At 41.1% G+C, this 18277-nt stretch overlaps 1 protein-coding gene across 1 annotated transcript in view; it reads right to left on the minus strand.

Moving 5' to 3' along the window:
* Nucleotides 1-5372: 5372 nt before the first annotated feature.
* LOC119728425 (protein phosphatase 1E-like) overlaps nt 5373-18277 on the minus strand; it is a 29755-nt gene continuing 16850 nt past the window's right edge. The window contains exons 2-7 of the mRNA XM_038200658.1: nt 16868-16998; nt 13466-13665; nt 11883-12071; nt 10846-10989; nt 8003-8096; nt 5373-7001 (exon numbers count right to left, since the gene is read on the minus strand). Coding sequence (XP_038056586.1) covers nt 5932-7001; nt 8003-8096; nt 10846-10989; nt 11883-12071; nt 13466-13665; nt 16868-16998 — 1828 coding nt within the window. The 3' untranslated portion in view covers nt 5373-5931. The remainder of the gene's footprint in view (nt 7002-8002; nt 8097-10845; nt 10990-11882; nt 12072-13465; nt 13666-16867; nt 16999-18277) is intronic.

The following is an 18277-nucleotide window of genomic DNA, read 5'->3' on the forward strand; positions in this document are numbered from 1 at the left end:
CCTTGTTTTGAGATATTCCTTCCATGTTTGATATAACTGAGCCCAACAAAAATAATCATATACATGTACACAAAAAACCAGGAATACATGGTTTTGATAATTGGAAATTCATACACATATAAACTGCAGGGGTTGTATAACTATATCCCATCCAACTATGTGCCATAAATTCAGGATTTCTCCTAGTAAAAATTGTTACTTTGGCACATGGTACATATGTATACGAGTCTGAGACTTCACAGGACAAAAGGGCTGTATCTTTCTGTTTGCTAATAACTAACGTTTTGATCAAGGCTTCTGGGAACATGACCAAGATGTCGGTGTGTCATAATCATAGAGCTATATCAAATTACTAGAGCGCTGACTCGATGTACAAAATGATGCCTGCTGGGCGCACCCATGTTTGTGCACAAACCTATGGAAAACTCGAAAGTTTGTGCGGCTTTAGTACAGCTATTTGCATATCTGCGTTCGTATTCTATAAAGGTGCGTTATCGAACCCGATGTGCCCAAAACCGAAACGCACATTTAGTAAATGAGCATTTCATTTTGCTCTGCGCAAACAATGTAAACGTGTGCGCGTGTTGGCTGCAGATGATTTTGCCATGACGTTTTTTTAACCGTCATGATGCGATTAAGTTGTTTGCATATATGCGCGTGGCATTTAGAGTACACTTTCCTAAGTCACTCCATATAATATTATGTTCTACAAACAAGCACATAAATTCAAAATGTCTGCGCCCAGGATGGCTTCAATGTATCTCCGTGCGTTAGAATAAGGAGTTAGCGCTCTAGTAATTTAACATAGCTCTATGGTCATATAATACACCTAATGCCCGGTCCATTCTTCATGCGAATGTTGTAGTTAAGGAATGCAGTCGCACTATTCCACCCAAAACCCTACAATATTTACCACACAACCCAACAATAAACACTTGCAGCTTTCACAACCTGCTTTGACAAGCATCATTGTTTTACAAATAACAACCAAAAAAAAGCTCACGAAGAAACTATTCACCACTTCCTAAATTCTTAAATTCATTTATTTATTTTATTTGTCATAATATAATTATTCATTAAAATCCACCGAGTCTTGAATATACACCAGTGTGGCTGGCCTATGTACAGGGAAAATTTCTGACTTTTTAAAGTTTAATATTACTTGTACTCAGGTAAAGTATCCTTACATCGATAATTACATTAAAAAATATACTGGCTTCATACAAGGTGGAGACACACATTTCAAAAAAGTTGAGATGATTTCAAGGTGTAGTGGTGTCACAATGCTGCTGAGGTGAGCCCTTGAGTACGTTCGATTACTTCCCCCAGCTTACTCGTGCCTGCTTCTCGCGTGATGACAGACATGCGCAGTGAAGCTAAATAAACGAACGGTTTCGGGTAAAGTTTCGTGCAAGAGCTGGAAAGTTGAACTTTGACATGACACGGCTGCAGTCCGAATCGACTGTCTAGAGCTAGGTCTCGGACCATGCCCATTGAAAATACGTGTGGATGCGCTGACAATAGACGTAGCAGTAGCTCTGGAAGCCCGTTTTGGACACGGCCTGAGGCGCCCGCCGGACGTCACATTGGCAGCCATGTTTATTGCATGGCCTTATGGGATACCTACCCAAGTAACCGGCTCGGCGAGTCAGTTACTTGGGCCAGGCTTGAGTAAGCGTGAGAAGTCACGTGAGAGGTAAATCGAACGCTGTCGCGCTTGCAGAGTAAGCGCGGGGGAAGTAATCGGACGTACTCCTTGCATGTCATAGGGACTAGGAATTATAACACTCAAATGTAAATTGAAACAAGATGAGAAAAAAGGAACAAATTCCTCAAAAAGCAATGACAGAAGACGAGTGCAAAGCATACATCTAAGGCACAGGTCCCTCTTAACCATAAATGATTATCAAATGATAGATGATGAGAAAGTATGATTGTTTACAGAACTGTGAAGAACTGTGAAGTGGCCAGAATGTCATTTCTTTTCCCGACAGGTTGGAGCACTTACTCCTACAAGAATTGGAAGAGAAAATTAAAAAAAAAATTGGACTGATCCCGTTCAGCAGTTGAGTATTCACATCATTGATCGGTTTGGGAGTACAGACCATGCCACCTGTGACGACAGGCAATCGACAGGCAAACCTAACATTTAAGCATCTTTTGCATGTTATTTTGCCCACATTATACAGTTTTATAAGACTTTAAACCACTCATGTTTTGAGAGAACATACATGCAGTGCATCGGAACAGTTTGCCGAAAGCTGGCGTCACGCGACCACAACATCCAATTTGTAAACAAATGTTACATGGTCTATTCTTTAACAGTCATTCTATATTACGTCGTTGATGGCAGAAAAAAAAGTATTCATAAACAGCCTTTTTTCCCTCTCCAACTACACATTTTTTCACAGGCATTACAACGTACACGTACATAAAGCTGTTAAACTTGATGTAACACGTACTGTGCAAAAATTTCATGAAGTAGTCCAAGACTGTTTTGAATTTTATTCCACCAATACATGCATAGCTGGTCCAACACAAGCGCGGTAAAACCATCGCTACCAACAAAAATGAATCGACTCCAGCCTTGGGAATTTCGGCAGCGCTACCCGGATAATACCGAGCACACCTCGCACGCAACGCATTGAAGCCAATGCACACATGTGAGGTACGCTCGGAAATTTCCTGGGGTGTATTGCTGAAGTTCCCTACACTTGATTCATCTTGTTGATAACGACCTCCACTGCTGTGGCGACTTTACTGCGCATGCCGGAGACCGGCTGAATTAAAGTCTTGAAACAAGACCAGTCTTGAACCAAGACTAGTCATGAAGCTGCTCAGCAAATCTAGGTGCTTAGCAGAAATTAGCAGAGAACCAGCCAAAAGCAGTATACATAACTTGACATTTTGGCTGGTATCCTGTTTTTGCTCAGCAGAATTGTGTGCCCAACAGCTCAGCAACTGATGTATGTGGACATTACTGTACATGTATGTGGTCAAAATGTGGAAAGCGCCTATTGATTAACAATGCTCTAGATTTGTTTAAAGGTCAGGAATTTGAAATTAGCTCTTGCGCCTTCCGACTCGTTCTGTTGGGCCAAGTAACATAAAGGTCAACATTCTAATAGTTTGATCCACAATATACCCATATCTCCACGGCAAAATTGATTTTACAATTCTGTCTTTATATTCACATACAGAGCATCAAAACTGCACAGCTCCAAACGGACATTTTATTTATTATCTGTGGCTATCAATATTCAATGTGGCACTGTTAGAAACATCAGCCTAACCAAACGACAACTCGGACACGACTTTGCATTTGGTTTTTACAGACGCCCAATCGCAGTAATATACAATAAAACAGCGGCCAGCTGGTACATAATACAAAAGTGAATGCTGATTGAGCCCGACGTCAGGAAACATTCGCAGCGAGTTGGAATGCATTCAAGTTATGGCCATTCAAAGTGTGAATAGTACTTGCCCCGTTGCGCATTTGCTTTCGCACAGCGCACGGAGTGGTCTTGAGTATTTAAGAATGAATGCTAACCTTATAGGGTTAGGAAAGGCTTTGCTGTTAGCACCATACATTTTGTCTTTTTCAATTTGTCAAGGTTATGACCCACACAAAAATGACCTCCAAAAAATATTACTTACACTGACATAATATTACGGTAGTTTAATATTTAAAAATTTGTGTTTTGACTTTTTGTACATTTGGAATGTAAGCCATTTTTCTTAACTATTCATATTACTGATTAGAAATACACTTTCTAATCTCTCGTTATGCTAACAATACGAAAATATTAATGCCTCTGCCTAAAAATACATGGTTACATACTTTTCCAATTGTGTAGAGTTGTGCCACAGAAGGACGAGTTAAAATTTATCAACTTCTCTTCTTTTTTTTTAACGGAAGCAAAATTGACCGAGATATACACATTTATCAATCGTTCCTCTTCACCTTGTGAACTGGGAAACTTATTTCCGTTTACGAGGCGACAAGGATCAACTGAAGACAGATACTACACAGCACACCTTTAGAAAGGTTGCCTCCTATATCACACTGAAACAAAGGCACCTTGACGTACACAAGACACACACCACATGACAAGTTCCATCACTGAATACAAGACGACGCTGAACGAAGCCACGAAACCTGGATCCGATTTCCTGAAGTCCTTCAAAACAGAATCGATTCCTTTCAAACTTGGCACAAGCATGCCCGACTCAAAACAGAATTCGAAAACTTTCTATACAGGGTGAGTAAAAAAATAACGAGACCCAAATGTCGAAAGTATTGTTTTAGTGAAGCTCTGCATGTAGCACTTTCAAATTCTAGGATATGAAAGCCCAATTCATAAGTTTTCTTTTAGTACAAGAATCATTTAAATCGCTCATGTATTTTTCAAGTTATTGAACCACAACCACCGTTTTAAAGTTCTGTCCACGGATCACAAAAAAGGTGTTCGTTCTTTCAGCACAACGAAAACAATTCACACATCCCTATGTGATTTGTTTTTGTTTCACTGAAAGAACACTGAACTTTTTTTGTGATCGGTGGACAGAACCTTGCAACAGTGTTTGTGTTTAAAATTCCGTAACTTGAAAAGTACAAAAGTGATTTAAATGATTCTGGTACCAAAAGAAAGCTTATGAATTGGGCTTTCATATCCTAGAATTTGAAAGTGCTACATGCAGAACTTTACTAAAACAATGGTCCCGACATTTGGGTTTTGTTTTTTTATACTCACCCTGTACAGCGTTGTAGTCGAGACCATCACAAGTCTAGTCACAACTAAATCACAAGTCCAGTCACAAGTAACAGGGGATGAACAGTCAAACAAAGGAATGCCTTTGTCAAAGCTCATTTGAATAGCTTGTGATGGACCGGTGAGAACTTGTGGTCAATCGACTACAACGCTGCTACTACCCCCTGGAATCCTCTCAAATGTAAAGCTGGTTTGCACGATTTCACGCATGGAGGAATGTACAGCATACAGCCATTTTTACTTTACATGGGACTTGATATCCCCATTTTGTTTGACGGCAAATATTTGATTGACTGTCATTGGATTTGTGGTGTTTGGATTCAGGTGGTTTCCTAGTGATCATTTTCACAGAATATTCTTGGACTTCCTCGGTATTTTTGGTTTGGAATCTCCCGAATCCTCGGATACATTATATGAACTTAATCCTAACCCTCCAGGGTATTTTGGCTAGAAACCCTGCCAAACGCAGCAACATGCAACACTTGTCTGTAAGTGACAAGCCTACCCAGTGCAGCAAGATCCATCATGCCAAAAGTCTCAAGGCCAAACTGCCTCAGAGTCTGTGGTCACCGAACGCAGCAGGATACAACTGAGGCATTGTTCAATGGGACTAGCTCTCATTGTCTCCGAAGTGGCCGTTTATGCACTGGTGTTGGTAGCTGAATGCATCAAAGTGCACCAGACTTTTCCACCTGATGCACTGTGTTGCGTCTGGCTGGGTTAGGGTCAAATGGTTAAGTCCCATGTACTGTAACGGCGACTGGATTCTACCTTCCTGAAACTTGCACTATCTACCAAAACACCCAGTTGATGTCGTAGGATCGTAAGGGTTATGGTTTATCCTCTTTAACACAAGGCATCTCATTTCTAGCAACCTCAACTGTGCCCTCTTCCCAGAAGATACTACCCGATTGAAAAACAACCTTTCTCTAAGAAGGCACCTCATGGTGAAGCACCTCCACTGCCAAAAACCAAACCTCAAGATTCAGATATATGCATTTTGTACACAGACAAACAGATCCAGACATTGAACCTCACCAGCACCTCAGAGACTTGGAACCTCACCACCAACAAAAACCTCACAATGACAGCTTCCGAATGAAGGCAAGCCACAAGACACTATAGAGCCTGTTTTTATACATAAACACAAAGGGATCACCTAAGTCTGGGGATCTAGGTTCGGGAACCGACTTTTGCTGGTGAACTTGGGTTTGTTTTTCAACATTCCTGCCATTTCTGCCTGCCGCGGCGTGGGCTTGCTGCGCTGCACTGTTTTGGGTTTGATAGTGATGGGCATGGACTTGTGGGAAGCGGTGGGCACAGTCCGTTTGGCTTCGTCCTCCCTCTGCTGTGACGAGATTTCTAAACCCGAGGTGGGCGCGACTAGATCGCCGATTACAGCGTTGGTCTTGTTGGCAGCCTTTACCGATTTAGTCTTGCGGACTCGGCAGGTGTTCTTACCGAGTCGCTTCGTGGATGCGGGAAAGGACCGATGCCTGCCGACAGAGACCGGCTTCTTAGTCGTATCGTTCTTGGTTTCGGGGGTGACGCAGTCTGCCGAACCCAGAGGGGAGGAGCCAGATTGGTAGGCGGAGTCATCTGAGCCCGATCGCCGACGGGCCTGCAATCCTTTCCTCTCTTTTGGGCTGGGCGTGAGGCCACTCCCGACTGCCAGGTTGCTGGGGTTAGACGCCGCCCGGCGACGGGCAGCCAGATTGCTGCCCAGCCTGGTCCGTTGATTGTTGTTGTTGGAATTCGCTTCAGAGTCTACTGACTCGCTAGGGCCTGCAACGTCTGTTGTGGTATCGCCTGACTGGGAATTACTCCCCGATTGTTGATCACTGTCCATACTGTCCTGAGGGTCACCGCCGTCTTTCTCATCTTCAGTCCCTCCCTCCGTATCCTTCTCTTGATTTTGTTCCTCGTCAACTGCTCCGTCGATCTCCTCTTCTTCCTTGATCTCCCGTTGGGTTGGGTTCAGGAAGACCACCAGCACGGTGATGTTGTCGTTGGAGCCGCTGCTCTTCGCCTCTACCACCAGCCGGTGGGCCACCGAGTCCATGCTGCTGTCGCCGTTAATGCTCTGTTGGATGATGCGGCAGACCGTCTTGGGTTCGACAACGTCCCAGAGTCCGTCGCAGGCGATAATGATGCAGTCCTCGTTGCCCGTTAGGGGTAAAGTTTTCATGTCAGCGTCGCTGCTTACGTAAGGCTTCTGGTCTGGATCACCTGCATAACAAGTCAATATCACAAGTCAATATCACAAGTCATCACAAGTCAATCACAAGTCAATCACAAGTCAATCGCAAGTCAATCACAAGTCAATCACAAGTCAATCACAAGTCAATCACAAGTCAAACACAAGTCAATCACGAGTCAATCACGAGTCAATCACGAGTCAATCACTAGTCATTCACTAGTCAATCGCAAGTCAATCACAAGTCAATCACTAGTCAATCACAAGTCCATCACAAGTCAATCACAAGTCCATCACAAGTCCATCTCAAGTCAATCACTAGTCAAACACAAGTCAATCACAAGTCAATCACTAGTCCATCTCAAGTCAATCACTAGTCAAACACAAGTCAATCACTAGTCAATCACAAGTCAATCACAAGTCAATCACTAGTCAATCACTAGTCAATCACTAGTCAATCAAAAGTCAATCACAAGTCAATCAAAAACTTCAATCACTAGTCAATCACTAGCCAATCACAAGTCATTCACAAGTCAATCACAAGTCAATCACAAGTCAATCACAAGTCATTCACAAGTCAATCACAAGTCAATCACAAGTCAATAACAAGTCAATAACAAGTCAATCACAAGTCAATCACAAGTCAAGCACAAGTCAATCACAAGTCAATCACTAGTCAATCACTAGTCAACCACAACTCAATCACTAGTCAATCACAAGTCCATCACTAGTTGAACACAAGTCAATCACAAGTCAAGCACAAGTCAATCAAGAGTCAATACATGAATAGCAAACTGCCTACCCAACAAATAAAACATCATTTGAAGTCATTCTGAATAATACCTGAATGGCAAATGACAAACTATCAAGATAACATGGAAGGGAGAAATGTCACACTTTGGACCCTAAATTTATCAAATGACTTATAAAGTACGAACTGGCTTTTAAATTAAAGTTCCGAATCTATTAAAAAATCCTTCAAAATCAGCCGTTGGATTTTGTAAGATTTGTGGTTTGTAGAGTTGCTACTGACCTATGGCTCTTGACACGGCCAGTGTGCCGTTGACCCTCCACACACCGAAGAACAGAACACAGCCGCCTAGCTGCTCAATACGAGTCTTCTCGTCCTGTTTTCAGCAATTTCAAAAAAAGAAGAAGAGAGTTTGAACAGAGAATTGTCACTACAAATAACCCTTTCAGAGAATATTATGGTTACGGTGTTCGACTTGTGTGCCATGGTACATGGGTTCGAATACTGACAGGGAACATGGAGCTTGTGCGCTTGGGCAAGGCACTTTACTACAATTGCCTCCCAGGAGTATAAACGGGTACCTGTGAAGGTAGAGACCAGATTGTGCTGATCTTGAGCTGCTGCAGGGTCTCATTCCTGATGAACAGGGATAATAACTGTGATGCGCATTTGATCAAATTCTTATGGAAATTGTGCAATATAAATGTATAAATTATCAAATCATTGACCCTAACTGCCCTGAATCCTTCAAAATCCTCTTTGCCAAAGTGGAGGAATTTGGAGGATTGAGGTTACACGGCAAAAGTGCGTTACTGATTTCATAGGATGAACTTTGTCAAGGTCTTGGGCTGGACCTTGTGTTGTTGTTGCTCAGCCATGCATAAATATAGGCCTGGATTATGCTTGAAATCCTCCGTACTGCTCCAGGATGTCACTGGCCAAGCCTCAACATATTGACAGTCACTGCCGCAGGATTTTGCAGGATTCAGGCAGTGGTCACACCTCCAAGGACCATATTCAAGAAATAATGGAAGAATTTGCAGGATTGCGGCTATGCTATTGTTCCATGAAGCCAATTGGAGGATTTTGCAGGATTCAGGCTACATCCTAGTAAAAAGGCCTAGGGAGTTAGGGTTGATAAGAGGTAATGCAAATTTAATGAGTTAATGTAACTATGTGCTGCAATCGAAGTCCAAATCTACTCCAACTGATTTCAATGACAAATGTGAAAATTACAAGTGAAAAGAAAGACACTTGGTTGCTCCTGATGTATTTTCTTCAGATTATAAAATAATATGGGAATTTCCCTTTGACATGTGAATATAAAAACCACTTCCTTCCTTGTCACATCCGGTTGGGTTCTTGGCAAGTAATCAGTAGTTGTGTACTTTACAGTCCATTGCCACGAATAAACACAAAGACAACCCCTGCAGTATCATAAGAATCGTCTAGTGGACATAGGACAGTGACTCCTGAGAAAAGCCACAAAACTCAGGAAGTACTGTCTACTTGTTCTTTCTATTGTACACTCTAGCACTGAAGTTCTGTGTTCCTGAAACAAGTAGCACTGAATTTAGGTGTTCCTGAATCAAGTAGTGTTCTTTGTACACATTTCCTCCTGGAGTAAGCGCTTACCAATTATTGGGATTAACCCTAACTCGCTAGGTATTTTTGCTAGGATGCAGCCTCAATCCTGCGAAATCCTACGACTGCCTCTATGTAAAAATTGCATACAGCCTCAATCCTGCAAATGCCTTCGCTATTTCTTGAATGTGGTCCTTGGAGGGGTGACCACTGCCTCAATCCTGCAAAATCCTCCAGCAATTACTGTCAATATGTTGAGGCAGAGCCAGTGACATCCTGGAGCAGTGCGGAGGATTTCAAGTATAATATATGCCTAAATTTATGCACGGCTGAGCATAAACAACACAAGGTCCGGCCAAAGACTTTGACACAGTGCATCCTCAAAAATCAGCCACACGTTTTTGCCATATAGCCTCAATCCTGCAAAATCCTCCATTTTGCAAATTTTGCAAAGAGGATTTGGGAAGGTTAGGGTTTAATACACGATGTATCTATGCACAGACATAATACATGTGAGCTGTGTGCATACAAGGAACATGTGGTGTGCTGATGCTTTCCCAAGCGCAGGCGTCACTAGAAGGGAATGTTGGGGGTGGGGGTGGGGGAGGTTAAGGTCAACCCAAATATATTTTGGTTTCAGACAGGCAAATTGTATTCACTAACCCGCCCTCTCTTGCCAACAAATTCAGCTATGCCATCACAGCAGTAAAAATCAACCAACTGACAATTTGTAACAGTTAAGAATTCCCTTGTTACATGTAATTTGATAGAGCCATGCTTTGACTGGAGGTGATTGATATGCCAGCTGTACCTACCAGTTACCTCTTTTGTCTGTTGACGGAATCTGACTAGTCACAGTTTTTACACAAATGGGATCCGTCTGTTTTTAACTGGTCTGTATACAAATGCATGGCAGGGGAAGTGTAAGAAAATTTTGAGTGTCTGTAACTGATCAAACACGCAAGGGCTCTGGATTTCATTCTCAATCTTACCTAATTTTTATTCCATGTTGAAGTTAACTCAAATATTCAGAATAATGTTGTTCAGCGCAACTCTTCCTCTAGCTCTAGCCTAGCGTGGCGAAAGCCACGGTCAATTACATGTGAACAGATGCGCTGATTAATTAGGCAAGACAACCGCATCTTGACGTCTACATTTTGACCAATCAGCGGGCACTTTCTTTGTCTGGTCTTCGGTCATTCACCTTTGTCGCGTCTAGGCATGGATAAAACTAACCCAGCTTGACACAGCAACAAAGGCTTCGGTCACACGCTATTATGTTACGCGACACGTACGTGGCGGCTGTTGTTGCATTACAAAACACTGGATTTGAATTGACCAATCCCAGTTTTAGTCCTGATTTGGGAATGAAATGACGTCACGATTTTAGCAAAGTCGACTCCGCTTGGCTGGCATATATTTGCAAGTTTAGACATATCAGACATTATACAGGAGAATTAGCTCTGTGGATAACGGGTGATACTCTTTCTCTTGAAAGAGCCTGAAATGGGTGTCACTTTGTACGTTTTTTTTTCACTCACCGGTCTTTCAGGTTTGTGAGGGTCCATGAGGGTGATCGGTTGACCATCTCTCATCAGATACACCTGCGAGTCTCCCAGCCAGGATATATGGAGTTTGTCAGATTCTATGATGACTGCCACACCTGTTGAACCACTCCCTAAACCCTACAGAGGACCAGGAAAGGCAAACAATAGAAATAAAACATGTCTTTTGAAAAGAACCAAAATGGAAATTTGCATTCACAGTTTTTAAATTTGAAACTATTTACCCTAACGTCTTAGCCATTACTTTGGGATAAAGAACTGAGTACTACAGAATACTACACAAAATTATGTATGCAGGCACCAAATACCAACAAAAACTATGAGTGCTATGGCCACTTATGGGCTCCGTGCACCAACAAAAGAGGGCGCCCTTTTACCTAGCAACGATGTCCCATGGGCGGAACATTTAGCTGGTTGACGCGCACCAGTCCTTGTGCGTGATGCACGTACACCAGGGGATTTGCACTATGTACACGCAGTGGTACAGCCGCCATGTGTCGCGGCAAAATTGCAGTCAGGCAAGATGGCGTTGGTCAGTCACCCCAAACCGTACTTTCTTTGCCGGTGAGGGGGTACTTGTGAACGGAGCGAATATGCTGAAGTACTGTATACTACAGTTACTACCAGTAGTATTTTGTAGCTTTAGGTGAGGTCAGGGTTAAAGTGTATAAGTTTAAAACTCTAAAAATTGAATCAAGACTGCAAAATTAATTGCTTTTAAAGGTAGGGTACATCGTTTGTTATTTGTGCATTTTTTGTTTGTTTGAAGAAACAAAAGTGCTTAAAATCTAAAGAAGGGTGCTACACAACTAAACTTGATGAAGTTTAAGCTCAGTGAATGCTGTACATCCTGAGAAAACAATATTCTGTTCAGGTCATGGTTTAACTTCATACCTATCAAGGAGCCCCACAGAAAATGGCATCTGACATTACTACATTTTTGCGTCAAATTCAATTATGATATTCAAGTTTTGGTGTCGCATGCAACATATCTATTGAATCTTGTTACCAACCTCCCGGCGTGCTTTCTTCAGGAATCCCTCGTCTGTGATTTGGAACGATTTGGCCAGCGCTTTGGACGGGTCGTCAAGGAAGCAATCTTGCCGGATGGCGTTGCCGTGGATATGCTGGCAGGCATACATGGCCGCGTCCGTGCCACCGTGGCCGTCGTAGACTGCGTAGAAGGCACGCTCCTTGTCATTCTAAGACGGATGATGTGATTGGTTAGTTTCTATCTCCAGCACGTGTACATTTGATTATTTGCGAACTCGGGCTAAATATAAGAACTGATTCAGAAGTTGTAAATCTAGTATCGAGCTATGGGCCCATAACAATGTGATTCAGTGGAAGTAATTAGTTCGCTTCATTTCTAGTGATACATCAAAATGAATGAAGCCTAGCACATGAGACCAACAAAAGCTTATTGAGATTACAAAGTTGTGGACAGTTTCTAAAATATACTAAGCCATTTTGAAAAGCAAGTTTAATTTCGTTTTCTGAAATCAGTTTCCAGAATGACAGGAATGATTTTTCTGAAATCAGATTAAAGTTGTCAGGTCAGTCAATAAATTGTAAAAATCAAATGATGTATCAGTGTCCAGGGTTGTTGAAATCATCGTAAACAGGCCGCGTCCAAATTTCTTGGAAATGGCTGGATATGAAACACGGGCCTATGGAAAGTTGCTGCAACCACTTCCATAGGCGTGTGTGTAATTTCCAGCGACGGCCAAGAAATTCGGACATGGCCACAGTTTCAAAATTGGACTACATGTATATCGGCTTTCAAAACTGCAACTAAGTTCCTGAACTGGTGCAAATCTTTCATCAGCAATATTATCCTTGTAAATGAATAGACGGAGCAGGCACTTTGAACAGTGCAGTCTCAGTTTTATCAAGCGTATCACTAATGAGAGCAACAGACAACCTGATTGTATATCACACGCAAAATGAGCTAAATGTTGTTCTTCATTTCATTGTTCATCAGCAAGTATAATGTCTTGTAATGTGATCACCAGGCCTCAAATCAATTAGCTTTGTTTCCACAAGTTTACGTGTACTTTTTCAGAAGTGTATGGGTACACATGTATGCAATACATTTGTATGAACAGAGCTCAAGTCATTTCAGTATGTCCCTGGCCTTACAGGCATGCATGCATAGGATCATTTGCTTTTCATGCATTTTGTTCGTTTCCAATAATAACACCACTTACATGTACATGTAAAATCCAAAGAGGAATGTTCAAAACCTAACCCGCTCATTAAACAGCTAAAAACCATGCACATTGATTGCGTCTACAGAATTTTTTTTTAAATCAGTAAATTGACCGATCGTTTGAAATCACTAACATTTCTTGATTTCTTCTAAATGCCAGACGGAATAATTTCATAGGGTGTTTAGTACCAGTATGTTAGAACTGTAATCTAAGTAATTTTTTTTGATAACAATTCGGGCAGTAATTTTTGGGATTAATGCAAATGATCCTATATTTCTTTAATCGTCTTCCATCAACCCTAACCAGTGCGCACACTGAGGGGTAGTAAGTATTCACATTTCTACTACCTGTCGCAAAAATTTGATTTTACACGTATCTCTTACCCCGAGATTAAAGAGCGTGTTGAGATCAGGGACGATGACGTGTTTATCCTCCATCCTCTTGCGGGTGTTCTTGACGGCATGCTGGGATACTTGATGAAGACGCGGAGGCAATCGCAGCTCCGGTAGGTCCGTCTTCCAACGCTGGCATAGATCGTTGACGGTGGTCCACACCAACGGGAATATCTGACCGGCATCGTATACTATTGAGAAGGCGGGAATTTTTAAACAAATACATGTAGTTAAGCATACTGCTGGCGTTTTTAACCCTACCGCCCTGAATCCTTCAAAATCCTCTTTGCCAAAGTGGAGGAATTTGGAGGATTGAGGTTACATGACAAAAGTGCGTTACTGATTTCCTAGGATGCACTTTGTCAAGGTCTTGGGCCGGACCTTGTGTTGTTTTTGCTCAGCCATGCATAAATGTAGGCCTGGATTATGCTTGAAATCCTCCGTACTGCTCCAGGATGTCACTGGCCAAGCCTCAACATATTGACAGTCATTGCCACATGATTTTGCAGGATTCAGCCAGTGGTCACCCCTCCAAGTACCATACATTTGTATTCAAGAAATAATGGAGGAGTTTGCAGGTTTGAGGCTATGCTATTTTTCCATGAGGCCAATTGGAGGATTTTGCAGGATTGAGGCTACATCCTAGCAAAAAGGCCTAGGGAGTTAGGTTTAAACAAACCGACCAAATTTATCCCCCCAGTGACAAATACCGTAATTGTCAGGAATGAGATTGTGAGAAGACAAAAAGGTCTGAAATTGAGAGGATTTGGGGCGTAAGGAGTGGCAATGCATGATAGCATGGTATAACAAAATATTGAGTGGCTCAGCGTGGAATGGGAGGAATGTTATCGCAAGGTAAAATCTGGACTTTTCCATTTCACGAGGCGAAGCCGAGTGAACTGGAAAAGTCCAGATTTTACCGAGCGATAATATTCCTCCCATTTCACAATTTAAAGCCACTCAATATTTGTTTTATATAACTGACATATAGAACCTTGTCATTTGATATATTTGAACTTTTTTTCAATACAAAACTGGAGGAAAATGTATTTCTCTCTTCCAAACCACCCCTTCACGAAAATGTTTGAACCCAATGCTGTAGCGCTGGCTCTTTGGAACAATACGCGCTACGCAGAACGCGCTCACCAGCATGCATTTGCACACAATACCGCGTCATGATCCTAACTGTTGAATAGTATTTCCCATTCCCCATGGGCGGATAGAACTTTTTGAGCCGCGGCGTGAATGGGAGCAATAACGAATGTCACGTGATGTGAGTTCCACCAATCAAATGACTAGAATCTGTATGTCAGTTATATAATATAAAATAATGCACTTTATTGAAGTGTCTTTGGTCTAAAGCTATACATACATGTAACGTCTCACATACATGTAACGTCTCACAAACAATGTCGCATTTCTGCCAAAAGTCAGAAGAATCTCATCCTGAATTGTAGTCTTTATACTAATAGTTGATTTTGTTAATTAGTTATTAGAACGTGAGAAGCTGACAGTTGATAATAATGTGGCTCAAAATCAGTGGTACGTGTACTCTAGCTTTTTGATAATTTATGGCTTAAAACGTTTGTTAACGGAGAGTAGAATAATTATCGTTGATAATTTTTTTTTACCATTTTAAATTAGTAATCAATCTATGCTCAAGACCCTTTCTTAGTGATTTCCGTCGTGAAAAATAAGGGCCTATAAGTCAAAATGTAGCTCAGGACAAAACCTGAAATGATTATGAAACTGAAATTATGTCAGAACAGTTTAAGGAAACTGACATGTTCAGATATATGCACAAGTACATTGTATTATATTTACCCAAACAGTTTGCGGGGTGATGCAAGAACTACATGTTCATGTGCATGTATGTCTACATGCACTTTACAAGTATGGATATACTGTTTCAGATGTATGCACATGTATTATATTTACCCAAAGAGTTTGCTGGGTGATGCAAGAACTACATGTTCATGCATGTATGTCTACATGCACTTTACAATTACATGTTGTTTCACTACATACATGTATTCATAGTTCTCCATATTATCAAACTTTAGATTTTTACAAACATGTACTTGTAGATGTACATGTACCTGTACAGGATTGTTTTCTGTTTCATGAAATACTTTATTGATCAAATCCTTAATTGTGTATTTTCTTATCCCATGAATGCTAATAAGTCCTTTAAAAAAAAATGTATACATGTACAATGTACATTGTATGTAAATGTACTGTACATGTATAAATGTGATCTTAAAATTGGGGCACTTTATGTCACTATGCCATTTCCCTTTGTTTCTTGTATGCAGTACTGGTACATGTATTTTTATACATCAATTTCGACGTTCATTTTCACATTCTATTTACATTTAATTGTTGTGAACTCTACAGGTAAATCGGTATTGAATTATTTAAATCCACATGTGTTGACATTAAATATAAAATGTACAATGACGTGTGTCGTGCGTAGAGTGAAATTACAGTCAGACATCTGACATATTCCGACACTTACCATAATTGTCACACACACAAAATGGCTGTGATCATCTAAGTTTTAAGTAAATTTTAAATTTACTTAAGAAATAAATATGTGCTTGGCTAGGGTCCTGGTCGCGGAATATGGCCCGAGCCGAATACCTTTTCAGCCAAAAAGTCAAAATAAGTCAACAATTTCTCTTCATGTTTTATTAGAAATGACCCTCTGGACATGTCTATGGTATGAGCCTTGCACACGTAGTGCTAAGAATCTCCTTATATGGATGTGCGATGTGCGATGTGGCACAGAATGCAGCGGTGTTATACCGGCGGTTCAAAACCACCCACATGACTGGCTCTTGACCAATAGGAATTGGTAAACTGTCTCAGGTGGTTATGAATGCAAGATAAGGCCAAAAAAAATAATAATAATCGGTCTCTGGTCAGACCGAAGTTCCGGAATTGATGCGGCGACGCGGTTTTTTTTGGTTTTTTGGTGGCTAATTTTCAAGCTTCAATTGTACAGACAAGGTGGGTACTATTTTGCTTTTTTGTGTCATTATACATTGGTGTCCTCCATAATTTGCCTTGGTGCCCTTTATCATTTGCCTTGGTGCAATTTCCCCATTCCTTGGTGCTCCTTGGTACAAAATTTGGCAATAGAGGGCGCTGTTGTAGCTTCCGTATTAATTTGAAAAAAAAGAAAGGTTGACGCGCATGATAAAAATCGACGCGCGCGCTGACCAAAGACCGAATATTATTATTTTTTTTGGCCTAACAAAATCTATAATTGTGAAAGCTGAAATAATTGTGCTAGTTTGTCTTGGCTGTTTTTGTATCTTGATTTCACTCCTTGTTTTTGGGTCCGACTTCAATCTACCCCCCCCCCCCCACCCATTTGCCTTCTCTTACATGTGCAGGTAACATCATCATCATCCCCGTATCTTCCTTCATCATCCACCACAAACGTCGTCATGTCTTTCCCCAAGACGATGTCCACGGTTGTCCGGGCGATGGCGGCTGCCAACACGTACGGAGCTTTGCTGCAGGAAAAAAAAAAAAAAAAAAAAAAAAAATTAAGTCTGTATTACAAGCACATTAAGTAGAGTTGACCTCAAAGTGATTGACAGCTTTCCACGGACGACGCAGAATTCAAGACTGGAGAGTGTCCAGTCCTTGAGTACCGACTACATGTACTTCAATTTAATATCGGCCGATTTCGGCTGCACTGTCTGCAACTGTGTCAACAATCTTGTGGAAATAGAATAAATTGCAATTCTGGACGATGCACGAATTTTCTATGCACAGCAAATTACACAAAACTGCATCATGAATTGAATTTCAGGATAGGACAGGGGCCACATTTGCCGAGCGCGCACAAATTTTTGTTTGGCAAAAACAGGTTTTCGGCAAAAATTGTGAGGTGATGTATAATTGTTTTTGGGCGGTTTTCTGCTGATTTCTGCTTAATTAGAACATAAATTTGTTAAGCAAAAATCTTTTTTTTTAACAATGAACAAAACAACTTAAGAGGTGACCACAACTGTACATGGATGTAGGCACCACTCCATGGGGAGAGGGGATGTAAGAACAAATATGACAAATCAAATATTTTCACTATTTATTCAGTGTATCTATTTCTGAAGTTTTATATTGACATCTATGCTGCACTTGTCATGAAGCATGTATGAAACTTATTAAGTTTATCTTTGACGTGGAATCTTGCCAAGCTATTTATTTAATTACACGTACCGGTACTGGTACATGTATCCATTCGTTTTTCTTTCGTACATGTAAATAAAGCAACAGTGTCAGTTACCTAACCATCTCTCTGCAACTCACACTCACTGGCTGCAGCCATTTGTAATTGACTTCATGTCATTACTTTCATTTCTATCCCAAAGTTCCAAAAATGAAGATTTTACCTCGCTTACAACTTAATATGGCCGACCCGTGAATGGTGAATAAAGCCCATTGGATAATGAAAACAGCCGAACTCACTTCAACAGACACAGGTGTTACTGCCAATACTACCGGTAGTACAACCAAAGTAATTTGGACATGTACCAGTACATGTTTTGTACAGACTTGTAAATACACTTGTAAGCAAACATTATTACACTTAAAGGGACAATGCATGACAATTTTAGTGATATTCTTCATATACATACAGTACATGTACATGTACATGCCCCCTGTGTACATGTACATTCACATGTACGTATACATGTATACAGTACATGTGCACCTGTACATGCAAAGTCCTATGTAAACATATTTTTGGACTACATACATGTACATGTACATCTAATACATGTACAT

The sequence above is a fragment of the Patiria miniata genome, unplaced genomic scaffold, assembly GCF_015706575.1.
Source record: "Patiria miniata isolate m_02_andy unplaced genomic scaffold, ASM1570657v1 HiC_scaffold_1, whole genome shotgun sequence".
NCBI classification, from domain to species: Eukaryota; Metazoa; Echinodermata; class Asteroidea; order Valvatida; family Asterinidae; genus Patiria; species Patiria miniata.